Source organism: Erythranthe guttata, chromosome 9 (assembly GCF_056151865.1).
Source record: "Erythranthe guttata isolate IM_541 chromosome 9, IM_541, whole genome shotgun sequence".
Lineage (NCBI taxonomy): Eukaryota > Viridiplantae > Streptophyta > Magnoliopsida > Lamiales > Phrymaceae > Erythranthe > Erythranthe guttata.
This window is the reverse complement of record NC_142541.1, coordinates 14,405,533-14,418,974: the sequence shown is the minus strand read 5'-3', so window position 1 is coordinate 14,418,974 and position 13,442 is coordinate 14,405,533. Positions and strand designations below refer to the sequence as shown.

Genomic DNA, 13,442 nt, shown 5'->3' with positions numbered 1-13,442 from the left:
CGTATTTACATGTAATGTAAATATAAATCAAATTGATATTGTAAGCGAAATTTTTTGAAACAAAATTGATTTTTTTGAAAACTAAAATTGGATTAAAAATCAAATCTTGTATGCATTTCAATATGGAAAGGGATTTTTAGAATTCAAAATGAAAATTATTGTTCAATCAAACAAAAAAAAAAAAATACAATTAAATCGATGAAATTCAAAAAGTTCGTTCCAATAGTGATGTGTCAGTTAAAAAGTTTGGTGGCTTATCAAAAGTAAGATGAAGTTAATATTTAGGGTAAGTTACAATAGCACCCTTGAGGTAAGGTCTATTAATGAAAAAACCCCTTACTTTTCCATAATTACATCCACCTCCTTGTAATTTGTAGATTTATTACACTAACACCCTTTTGTAAGGGGTGGAAGTAAGAAATTTACAAACTATAGGAGGTTGAATGTAATTTATCAAAATATAAGGAGTTTATTCGTAATTACACTTTACCTCAGGGAGGTGGATGTAATTTACCCAAATATTTTTTTTTCAGATATTCCGCGTGAGGTTCACGTACAGGACAGAGGGTGGGTTTATGTGTGAGGTGAAATTCCTTGGGCGCCGAATTTGGCGCCATATGTCACTATACTAGATTTTGGGTTTTTGGCGTCCAACTTTAATAATCTGACACGTACTATGATGTTCGGTTGCCCTAATTATCTGCAAAAAAAGAAAAAAAAAAAAACAAGAAAAGAAAATAATTAATTTATTTTTATTTTAAGAAAGTAATTTACTGCACAGTCACGCTCACATCTGTTGCAAATAATTTAATTTTTTTCCTTTTAATTATTTAAAATTAAATAATATTATAAAAATATTCCCTAAAGAAGGTCAAACATGGTTCAAATATTACATTAACAATATTGAACATTTTCAAACCGACAAGAATTAATGTATTATATATTTATATCAAATTGACTTCCTCATTAATTTTGTGATTTATTCAATGTTTTAATGTGTCATTGTTTCTTGTAGGGTTGTGTGGGGGTTGCAACTTGTAATGGACCACCATGTAACACTATCATACATCATTGGGTAAATTAAAATCACCCCCTTAGTTAGGGTCTATCTACTAAAAAAACCCTCATTTTTATATATTTAAACTCACCCCTTTAATCTGTAGATTTTTTATATTAACACCCTTTTAAAGGGGGTTGGAGGTAAAAAAAATTCAAATTGCAGGAGGCTGGATGTAATTTTTTTTTTTAAATAAGAGGTTTCTTTAATTATATTTTACCCCAGGGAGGTGATTGTAATTTACCCTAACATTATTCACAATGCACGTGGTATCATTTTCACGAGATTTTATATACAAAAAACCCTTCATTTTTATATATTTAAATCTACTTCCTGCAATTTGTTGATATCTTATATTAACACCCTTTTGTAGAGGGTGGTTGTAAGAAATTTTCAAACTACAGGGGGCTGGTATATTTTTTACAAAATAAGGGGTTTCGTTAATTACACTTTACCTGGGGAGGGTGGTTGTAATTTACTCTAACATTATGTTCGGTGCATGTGGTACCATTTTTTCGCGAGATTTCCACTCCAACTCGAAAATCTAAATATTAGCTATGTATATATATTTAGTTAAATATTTTTAAAATATAAAATCATAGAACTATAATAAATATATATCCAATAAATTATATTAGCTAAATTTATATTCACCTTTTGGGACCTATCTTTTGATTCTTGAATTTCAATCTATTTTAGTGTATTGTTGCATCACGATAATTGGTGAGTATTTGGCAAGTCATCATCATCATGACATGACATCCACTATGATTTCCTATACATTATTACGAAAATGACATTTAAGTACCAAAAAAAATAAGGTAGATCTAATTATTTTACATAATTGCGATTTTCAAATTTCAAGAAATTATATAAGAACGATTTCTATGTATTTATTTTTATTATTTTTTTAATTATTTGAAAATGAAGAATTATAACGAAATATTTGTAGAATGAAAACAATGTTCGTGTAGCGGTAAAATAAACTGATTTAACAATATGAGAGTATCTTACATCTAAAAGTAATAAACACTAGGAAAACCCGATTTAAGAAATTCTAATGGCGTTTTTGTAATTTTTTAATATTCTTTTTTTATCTTCCATTTTTCGGTTGCCTATTATTCATAGTAAATCTAGCATATAATTTGATCCACTACTAAACCAACAAATGAATTATATCCTCCTAGCACATCTAGCTATGAATTTTCGACCTTTATCTCCTCTTTTTACAATTTGTTTAATTTTTTTTAATTTATTTTTTTAATTAATAACCCAAAAGAAAATAAAAGTAATAAAATTTGTTAATCCACAAAATATGGCAACATACGTACGTGGCACCAAAAACATTGATGCTAAATTGGGCCGTGAGCCCACATGACATGTTCTTTTGAAAGAAATTCACATGTACTACGTAGGATGAGTCATCACTCAATAAGATATAATAACACTTTTTTTTTTAATTATTATTTTGTTAAATATATTTTGGACTCTTTTTAAAAAAAAATATTGATTTATCGAGCACAATAAATAATTGGGAATTTGCATTAATCAATAAATTAATTTGTATCAATACAATTTACATCTGCTCTATAAATTCAAAAGTACTATTGATTTTCAAATAATAAAATTACACACACACACACACACACATATATATATATATATATATATATATATATATATATATATATATATATATATATATATATATATATATATATATATATATATATATATATATATAATACGATTTTAGTCTAAGAGTTGATATATATAAATAAATGTATGATAAACTCGAATTCATTTATACAAATAAAACATGTTCGATGGCTAGCCACCTATGTAGCACGAAAACTTCAACTTCTTAACATTTCCGCGTTTCGGACACTTGAGGACACGACCAGTCGGATAGGTCATTTTGCAATTTCTAACGATTTAGAAACATGTTTGAATAGCAAATTTTTAAATATTTTTATTGCTTCACTAATTATTTACACGATATACTGATTAATTGTAAATTGATAGTTGATAATAAAAAAAAAAAAATTCGAATATTTTTTTTAAGAAAATATATAAAAATAATTCGTATGAAAAACTTATATGTATATATTTATATAGCATATTTATAAATATACCCCTATAATTTTCGTATTTACACATTTCCCCAAGCTCTTGTATCCATATGTTTGAGATATACCGTTTTCCTGTGCTCGTTTCCCCGTATCACATAAGGGAACGATAAACGGGTCAACCACGGGCATGGAATTTCTACGTTTGGTTGAGAATGGTTCAAATGTTCATCCCATTAAGGGCCAATGAGCCCTATAAAACACAACATTGGGGTGCAAATGCCAATTTGTTTAACATAGAGTCTTTTCCAACAATTACACAATTCAAAGGGGGGTCTGAGCAATTATTTTAACTCATAACAGTATATTCATCTCCCACACCCACTTTCGTTAAACCCTGACACAAAATCCCACTGCGCACTCTGCGATCAAAGAATTATCAAGTAAGCAGAACCCTTTCTTCATTTCAAATTCAATTTCTCTTCAAGATATTTTAATTACTTGTTTAATCTAATTAATACACACAATTCTCTGTTTCAGATTTCATTAATACAATCAATTATCTGTTTCAGATTCCCTAATTCCAATTTTCATTTCGATTTCTAATTATAAATTTAACCTAATTCAAAAAATTCTGTGTTGCAGGTTTCTTCAAGATCACGCAACTCCAGAAACTGCAAAGTGAGAACATATTCTTCCCCTTGCATTGTTGATTTTAAAATTCCAGATTATTCATTTATTTATTTTAGATCTTGGATTATATGAATTTCAGATTTACAGATACAAATTCGTAAATAAGTACATTCATCAAATAAATTAGGGAAAAAGAAGAAGAAGATAAATCTGTAAATTTTAGATTTCCAGGTATGCGTACAGAATATGTTAAGATAAAAATGATATGCTGAACTGAATTAAAGAATATACTTTAAAACCCAAAAAGATGAATAATATTTAAATTGGTATAATCAAAATTGGGATTCTGGTCTTTTGCTTTGTTTCCTGGGGTAATTTGGTCTTTTCAACTAAGAGAGGACCAAATTCCAGATTTTTTAATATTTATTTTAGATATTAGATTATATGGATTTTAGATTTACAGGTATAAATCTGTATAAAAAAAAAAAGAAAAAGAAAAAAAATCTGATAACTCAAATTAATATGAATTTCAGGATGGTGAAGAGGGAGAAACAACCTATTTACCAAAGCCTGTACCACCTAGGCAAGATGGTGCCTTCGCAGTGCGTCTTCTGCGAGAGGAGTATTTACGGAGACGAAAGCTTCATCGATTGTCATTCTAAAAAGTGCGGTGGAATCGACAACAATGCAGCGGCGGTTCGAGTGGTAAACGAGAACATTGAGGAAGTGGACTCGAACCGTATCCAGTGGCTAACCAAATCACGGAGAGACGCAGGTGCCAAGAAAGCAGCTGCCTGTCACGGACTTGTTTCCTTAACAATGAACCGTGCGGCCTTAGCTCCTTCTCGCCCCTCGCGATAGCTAAGTCAGCCTCTCGCTTAACAATGAACCGTGCGGCCTTAGCTCCTTCTCGCCCCTCGCGATAGCTAAGTCAGCCTCTCCCGAAAGTGTTGCGAAAGTCAGTCTCTCCCTTAACAATGAACCGTGCGGCCTTAGCTCCTTCTCGCCCCTCGCGATAGCTAAGTCAGCCTCTCCCGAAAGTGTTGCGAATGTTAAGTGATGGAAAACGAAAGAAGAACTTAAGAAGATAAAAGAGTTTGTAGGAAAGTACTTTTATTGCTTAAGTGCTTGTTGGATTTCTTGGATTCTTGTTGATGGTTACAAATGAGGACCCTACCTCTATTTATACTAGACCACCTCCTTAATGGACGGTCGAGATCTATTTGATCTAACGGTTGGGAGTGGTTCACTAGAACGCTCCAAAGAATTCATACAAAAATATCTACAAGAGAGGGTTCTAGAATCCTCCAAGAATCTCTACTTCTCTATACATTTGGGCCACTCTTGGGCCTAACCCTATTTGGGCTAAATCTTGGGCTTCCTAACCTCCCAACCCAAGGGAAACTGGCAAGAGGTTGGGCCAAAACTAGCGGGTCGTGACATCTTCCCCCGCCTAATCCGGCGACGTCCTCGTTGCCTCGAACAAGTGGAGACGATCTTGAAATTGCCACAAGTCTTCCTTAGTCTCCCACGTTGCCTCGGACTCGGGTAGTCCCTTCCATTTGATGAGATATTGGATACTCGGTAGAACACCCCTACGTCGCTTTAGTTGTCGGCCGAGCACTTCCTCGATCTCCTTATCATATGACTTAGTCATGATTGGTGATGCTCGGTGTGACTCTCCTCGGCTCGGATCTTCCTTGTCCTCGTAATATGGCTTCAACATACTCACATGGAAGACTGGGTGGATTTTCAAAGAACTTGGAAGTTCTAGGCGATACGAAACTTTGCCGACTTTGGCGATCACCGGGAATGGTCATTCGTACCTCCACACAAGTTCCTTGTGCATGCTCCGCAATGCCTTGAATTGTTGGGGCAATAGTTTCACCATCACTTGGGCCCCAATGTCGAATTCCCGTGGTCGCCGTTTGTCGTCCGCCCATTTCTTCATTCGTCGCCTAGCCTTCTCAAGGCACGCCCGGGCTAAGTCGGCTTGTTCCTCCCACGACTTAGCCATCTTCAATGCTCCGGGACTTCTTCCATCGGTTGTCGTAGCCAAAGTGTGCGGCGTATGCGGTTGTTGTCCCGTTGCAAGCTCGAATGGACTCCTCCCCGTGGCTTCACTCCGTTGCAAGTTGTAAGAAAATTGAGCCACGTCGAGGAGCTTCGCCCAATCCTTTTGATTGGCTCCAATGAAGTGTCGTAAGTAGCACTCAAGTAGGGCGTTCACCTCTCCATTTGCCCGTCGGTTTGGGGATGGAAACTCGTCGAGAAGCAAAGTTCGGACCCCAAAAGTTTGAAAAGCTCCGTCCATAGTCGTCCCGTGAAGCGGGGGTCTCGATCACTTATAATGCTCCTCGGTAATCCCCAATACTTGACGACGTTCTTGAAAAAGAACCGGGCTGCCTCCTCCGCAGTGCAATCCCTCGGGTAAGCTATGAACGTCCCGTATTTTGAAAAGCGATCTATCACCACCATGATAGATCCGGATCCCTCGGATGTCGGCAAGGCACTAATGAAGTCCATTGAGATCGACTCCTATGGTCGCTCGGGGATTGGGAGTGGCTCAAGTTATAACCCTGCCACCCACCGAACTTGATTGCCACGTCTTGTTCAATTCCGCTTCTACGTTGGAGCAATCCTTTTGTCGAGTTGGAGACGAAGAGTATTCCCACGAATATAAAGTAGAAGACAATGGCAAAGTGAGCAAACTGAGGGTGGTAGGGTCATTTCAAGGTAAGATTTACGGATTTGTTGATCCCTTGTAATCTGTTTGTAACTATACATTTTGTGGGCAAAACTCTCGAGTTCAGGCCAATAATGACGGTGGATGAGCCTTGGCGCATTCCAGAGTTAGCGGTTGACTTTTCAACACCATATTATAACATCATATGGATGATTGAGTCACCAAAATTATGCGGAGGCGACAGTGGCAGTAATGTCGAACTCCTTCTAGTTCAAAAATTATACTCGTGCAAATATACCGACGATAGGTTGGACTTTAGAGTTTTCCAAATAGATTTGCGTCAGATGAAGTGCGTGGAACTGGATTCTATAGACGAACGAGCAATTTTTCTAAGTCACGACGGTGGTGGGTTTTGTTGTCTCTCTTCGGACAAAGTAAAGGCTAATTCGATATATTATACGGACTTATATAAGAGATCTCTCTATATGTTTGACTTGGAAGATAAGGGCACAACTTCGTTGTTGCCGCCTTGTGTCGCCGGTTACACATCGGTGACCGCTTGGGTCGAAAACCGTGTTCTTACACCACATCTTCGTCATCTACAATGCAAGAATTAATCTTACTTGTTTAGGATTAAAGTTATGCTTTAAATCATTTCACTTCTTTAATTCTATATTTATATAATTCCTTTTTTTCATTTTTTTTCTTCTTATTCATAAGTTCCCAATATCGATGTTGCTAGTTTAATAACTATATATAGTCTTGAACATATTTAGATTGGATTTATTTTATCACAAGATTCAAGATTTTATTATAAACTTCTTCGTATAATTCTATTTGACATGTACTGGATCTCGAACCGGTAATTCGGTTTTTACCGAATACCAAATGCAGTTAAATTCCTATAAATTAATAAATTCGGGACTAACAACGTCCTATTAATTTAACAAAATATTAAATTATCGAACTAATAATTCAGTATGTTTACACCGAATCGGATCCAGAAAAAATTATTATTTAAGCAAGATTATTAATTTATGGAGGTTGTAATATATATATATATAGAGAGAGAGAGAAAATAATTAGGTCATTTTTTCTTCAATCTTTTTCGGCATTCATTTCGCAGTAACAAATCAAAAGAAAAAAAAATCCAATATCAGACTATCAGAGCATCACAAATCACAATGATTTTATTTCGTTCCCAATATTTTATTGTTCGAAATTTCCAAATAGAAAAAAAAAAATATTTACAGAATAAACCTTGAAAAAAAATGGAATTAAAATTGAAAATCAAGAAACAACAACGGAATTATTACAAAATCTGGTGGGTTTTGGCTGAAAATTCCTCCTCCTCTGAAGATGATGCTTCGAAGGCTTTATCAACTGCATGAGAAACGCTTTCACAATCCCCACTTTCCTTAACGGATCCAAGACCCGCTTCTTCTGGGTTTTCGGGTCGGGTACACGGGCCGGGCTGCCGGAGCTCCGGTGGAGGCTGCACCGGAACGAACCCGGGTGGGACGTCGGCGAGCATAGACATGCACGCGGAGTAGTCGGAGATTCACAATTTCTTGAACCCATTAATTAGTGTGTGTGTGTGTGTGTGTGTGTGTGTGATTGTGTGTGTGTATATATATAATATGTGTGTGTTTTGTTTGGTGAATAAAGTGGGAAGACTTAACGGTGGGGATTATATAGTAGTACCGATTCGGATTCTTTTTCAATCTGATTTTTTTTTTCTTTAAATGTAATTAAATATTTATGAACATAACAAATTTAGTGTCACAAATTTTTATTATTATTTTTTTATATAATTTGAATTTTGGGTAATTAATTAGTGCACCCGATATTGAGTTTAATGAATTGGATTGTAATTGTATATCTAGAATTAAATTGAGCTAATTAAAATTTAATAAGGATACAATTGAATTAAGAGATAATTAGTAAATTGCTCCTTATTAAATAATAATAATAATAATATTTGAAGCGGTTGGGAGTCAAAGAAAAGAGACAAAATATGGGTCACAAAATCGAGGGGATAAGGAGTGGGGGGGGGGGGGGGGGCGGGGGGGTGGTGCGGGGTGGGGGGTATGTGGGTGGGGGTGGAGTAACGTGTGAGAAAGCAACACATAGTGAGGTTTTTTTACTTTTGGCAGATTTGGGTGTTGTCAAGCATGCATTCGTTGCTAATCCAGCAATGCTTTCTTTTGGCTATTTCTATTTTTTTTTTTTTAACTCTATTAGTTTTTATTTTTATTTTTTTAGGTATAAGTGACGTTTGGACTTTATTTGAATATTGTTATATGAAAAGATGAGAAAATTAGGTAAAATTAATATTAAGTAGAATGATCTGGGAAGAAAAAAAATGTGATTAAAACAAGAAAAATACATTTTTACTGTAATAGTTAACTTTTTATTTTTTGTATTGTACCAGTCAAATCATATTTGGAAAAGAAATAAACTTAGGAACTGAATATACCAGAAATTTATTAATTCTTCGATTTCATTTTTACTAATTTCGAAATCCATAAACCAAACATGGTTTTAACGTAGATGGCGCGTAATTTAATGAAATTGATTGGAGTGTAATATCTTCTATCATTTAAGGGAATTCTTACTTGAGTAATATGTCTTTACAAATTTCTCCTACATTAAATTTATAGAAATAACACTAAATATAAAATGATTTTTTCTTGATAAAGGTCACCTAAAAAAAAAAGATGAAGTAAATTACAATCAATTCAAACCATCCAATTTGAACAAATGATAAAATTGTAACCAAATTAATTTCACGAAAATAGTTTGAAGTATATGAGGGCTTGATCTTTGTTCTTGATTTTGAATCCATCCACTTTTACCAATTATTGCAATTGGCAAATTGCAATAAATGTTTGAATCCTATTTACTTTTATAATTATAAATATAATAGTAATTTTTAAATATAAATCGGTGATTGTAAATCTCTAATTACAATCAAACTACTTAAAAAAACAAAATAAAATAAAATAAGCATCAAGCTAAAAAGAATCTCAAAAGAAACCTAAACAACCGTGTAAACAAATTATATACACAATCATATTCCAAAAACCACCAACCAACTGTCTCCAAGACTAGACAAACATCACTTCATTAAAAAAAAAAATCAAGAATTGCTCATGGTGCTGACGTGGCATCGACGAGCTTCGTATATTTCCGGTGCCTTCTCTCCCTCGCATAAAGCACCCAAAGAATGAGAGAGAGCATAACGGCAGACGAAACCATAGCAAGACCGATGTAAACCCAACGGCTATAAAGCCTTAGATTGGGGCAATTGTCTTTGTGTATTGTACTGAAAGCCTCTCGAAGAAACGAGCAGTCAACTAGGTTTGTCAGAAACGGGCCGTATTGATCAAGCCCGTAACTCACATTGACGGCCCCACTCATTTGATCGTACAGGCCAGGTGTCAAACGCCCCACTGTCGTGCAGATGTTCTGGTCTGAAACTCGGCACTCGTAATTCCTCCAGACCTACAATCACCACAACATAATTGCACGTATCATTAGGCTTTGTTTGGGAACTAGGATCGGACTTTATAGACAATATAATCAATGTCTGTCAAACATTTGTGGTTTATGTTTTGAGCCCATGATTAAAAAAAAAAGAAAAAAAGAGGATCCCGGATTTTGATTAGGCAATTTAACCCTTAGGCCTCGTTTGGTTGGTAAGGTTAGCTATGATTAATTAAATAATTGGATAGTATAGGATGTTCGGTTAGCTCAATAAATATTTCGGGCTGATCCGCAATTGTTGAAAAAATGGCTCTAATCTTAGCTAATAGTAATATTATATTTAACACAGTAGTGTTTTCATAAGATTATTTAATCTTATCTTAGGAACCAAACAAGGCCTTAGTCGTTGTCTGAATACTATATAGTGTTTTATAAATAGAGCAGTTTAAAGGATTTAATTGCATTAAGCACCCCGGTTTTTACTCTAATTAGAAAAAAGAACCCCAACTATTCAATTTTATTAGCAAACTACACCTAAAAACGCATCATTTAGGGAGTCGTCGGCTAAAACAACGCAACTTAGGGTTCTTTTTGCAAATATTTATAACACGTAGATGTTTTTTAACAGTTCGATATAACAGAGATGCACTGAATGCAATAAACTCGTAATTTAAAAGCCATTTTACTTACCTGTGTTGCGTTGTTTAAGCCAACTTCACCAGTTGCGCATATTCCCCGATTTGACCTGTCCGAATTGTAGGGATTGCATAGGAGAGGAACCAACGGACCAGATTGATTGTAGTACAACGCACCAGCGCCAGGTGGGATATTATCACGGTTAGATACATTCGCAATTATCCCGTTCACAAGCAGAACCATTTGAGAGGTGACCTCTTTGCTCGACGACAGTACTTCTTGAGCAGTGTTTGGGTCAACGCAGGGGATAATATCGTCCAGTGCTGTATGAGCTGTCGGATTATTTACCCAGTCGCCCATCGCCACGCACGTATCTCCCATCACACTTCAAAATTAAAAATAAAAATAAATATAAATATGGCTGAAGAGAATTATTTTCAAGAGAAATAGAGAAAAAAAAATATAAAAAAAATTACGCAAGAAGTGTTTCTTCACATAGTAGAAACTTACTTGTGCAGAACAAGAAAAACGCCGCATAAGATGAAAGTGATTGCAACGAGAATCCAACCAAGGACGACCAATCTGCAAACAATTCACGTAAGAATTTACAATAATAAATAAATAAATAAAATACCCACAAAAGATAATGTCCTACTCACATGTACACGAGACACTGCAGGCCCGTAATAGATAACACTGCAATAAATTAAGAAGAAAAAAACAATTGATAAATTTATCAAAATGTAATTTTGATTTTTAAGTATCACGGGTGAAAGAATCGGCATAGACTTACAGAAACCGAGTAAAGCCAGCCCAAGCATTACAGCCGCTACTATAATGAGAATTAACCCCCTGCGTAAGTATTTTAAAGAACGCTCGTTAAATTCATTTTTGCATATTCATATGCAATGATAATTGCTTGAGTTTTTAAAAATACTTACACAGCATCCAAATAGCGGAATATATCATCTTTATTATTCTTCGTCGCACTATCGAGCGTGTTTGCAGAGGAGGTAATCAAGGTGTTGACTTTGTCGATATTGTTCTGCACGTCTTGAGGGAGAAAAACTTGGTCAACTCCAACTTTCTTAGCAGCACTAAGATAATTCGACACGTTTTTCAGACCACCCACAGTGGAATCGGCTTGTCCAAGAACGTAGTCCAATGTAGTTTTTACACTGTCGTGGAACTTGGCTTGTCCGGTAAATAGAACAGCAGAACCAATCCTAATGCACGAAAAAGGAAAAAATCAGAGATGGGATTTGAAATAACCGGAAAATAAAAACGAAAAAAAAGGCAAGGCTTACATGGCAGAAATCGTAAATAACATGAGCAATATTAGAGACAGTGCATAGGCGAATCGAGAATATCCGTAAGGGCGACTTCTGCAGCAGCAAACGTACATACTAACGACCAGCAAGAAAATCCCGAATCCAACGAACCAGATTGCAGCGATAAAGAAGAGAGTGGATCCAGTATAAACCACAGACTGCAATTTTTTAAATATACAAAATGAAAATTCTTATTATTTGATTTTCAATTGGTTTTAAATTATTACACAAAGTTCCCATGAAACAACTGTGAAAAAAACTTCAATTAATCGAGCATTTTCTGCACAAGTATATTCTCGAAAGTCGCAACAATTCGAAAAATTCCATTGTATTTTAATAATAAAATTCGATCCGTAAAATCATTTAACACGTTTGTCGAAGGCATCAAACAGCAGAAAACAGAAGAGCATATTCTCGAAAGTCTCAAGAAATCGAAAAAAAGAAAAACAGTTGAAGGAGATGACAGAGTGGCACGAAGTCAACTCCGACTAATTCTACCAACATACCTCATTTTTTGAAAGGACCACACAACCATCAATTATAGATAATTTCATTTGATTCAAAAAAGAATTTAAAAAAAAAATTACCAATTTAATATATTTTATCACAGCTCTTAAAAATTCTTGTTCTGTAAATATTAATTCAAGTCAAAGCTAAGAGGAAAGCCAAGAAATTAAATCAAAATTTAAGGCAACATTTAAGAAACATCCCCAAATTATGCAGGAAACCATTAAAGGGGCAAAATCGGAACAAATTAAAAAAGAAAAACTTACAGCAAAATAATTCTCACTGCTAATATTCCACCCGCCGGTGTAGTAACGGTTATCGTTAAGTGGGTCTTTTCGACGCGTTCTCTCCTTAGCCAATACTAACGACGTCGTATTTCCGCCGTCCAAAACAGACCTCCGAGCTGGCCACGATACGACGCCGTTTTGTTCAACCCCATCCGCCGCTCCTGCGAATTAAAACAAAATCAAATTAAAATTCGAAAAAAAGTAAACCCTATTGAAATTATCGGCGAAATTGATTTTTACCGGGCGCCGGAAAATATGAGAGAAGCACGACAATTAAGATTGCCAGAATCAACGAAGAAGAAAATGAGGGTTTGGTCTTCACGCGAAACATCATCTTCTTCTCTTCTCAAACTCGTCGCCCCTGAAATGCGTACTAATTCAATTTACAGAGGCTGAAATACATATATAAATATATATAGATAGATATAAATATATGTATCTATAGGTGTGTGTGTATATTCGACCTGTTGGAAGCTCTCTTTCGGGTTGGGTAGACGACGGAGGGTGGTTTTAACTTTTAAGCGTCAATGGAGGATGATATAGATACAAACATTTCTGTATGTATATATATATATACACATATAGAGAGATATTTTTTAATTATATATATATATGTGTAAAATGTGTGTGTAGTGCAAAAGAGTGAAAAAGACGTGGGGGTGGTGGGGGTGAAAACCTCGGTGTCGATGCCGCGTTTTGGATTCTATGGCCCCACTTAACTTTTGTGTTAAGCGTCAAACAAATTAG

General features: G+C 35.0%; 2 protein-coding genes across 2 annotated transcripts; one reads left to right on the top strand and one right to left on the bottom strand.

The window, feature by feature from the left end:
• The first annotated feature begins 3,509 nt into the window (after positions 1 to 3,509).
• On the top strand, positions 3,510 to 7,254 carry LOC105976137 (uncharacterized). The gene is made up of 3 exons (XM_013001432.2): positions 3,510 to 3,569; positions 3,772 to 3,807; positions 4,293 to 7,254. The coding sequence occupies exon 3, from the start codon at positions 4,294 to 4,296 to the stop codon at positions 4,618 to 4,620; it is 327 nt and encodes a 108-aa protein (XP_012856886.1). The 5' UTR covers positions 3,510 to 3,569; positions 3,772 to 3,807; position 4,293; the 3' UTR covers positions 4,621 to 7,254.
• A 2,116-nt stretch (positions 7,255 to 9,370) lies between these two features.
• Positions 9,371 to 13,285, bottom strand: LOC105975498 (uncharacterized). The gene is made up of 10 exons (XM_088823032.1): positions 13,160 to 13,285; positions 12,936 to 13,056; positions 12,675 to 12,856; positions 11,878 to 12,059; positions 11,512 to 11,796; positions 11,364 to 11,422; positions 11,230 to 11,266; positions 11,081 to 11,152; positions 10,625 to 10,955; positions 9,371 to 9,952 (listed from the first exon to the last, which is right to left on the bottom strand). The coding sequence occupies exons 2-10, from the start codon at positions 13,027 to 13,029 to the stop codon at positions 9,599 to 9,601; spliced, it is 1,596 nt and encodes a 531-aa protein (XP_088679158.1). The 5' UTR covers positions 13,030 to 13,056; positions 13,160 to 13,285; the 3' UTR covers positions 9,371 to 9,598.
• Positions 13,286 to 13,442: the final 157 nt, after the last annotated feature.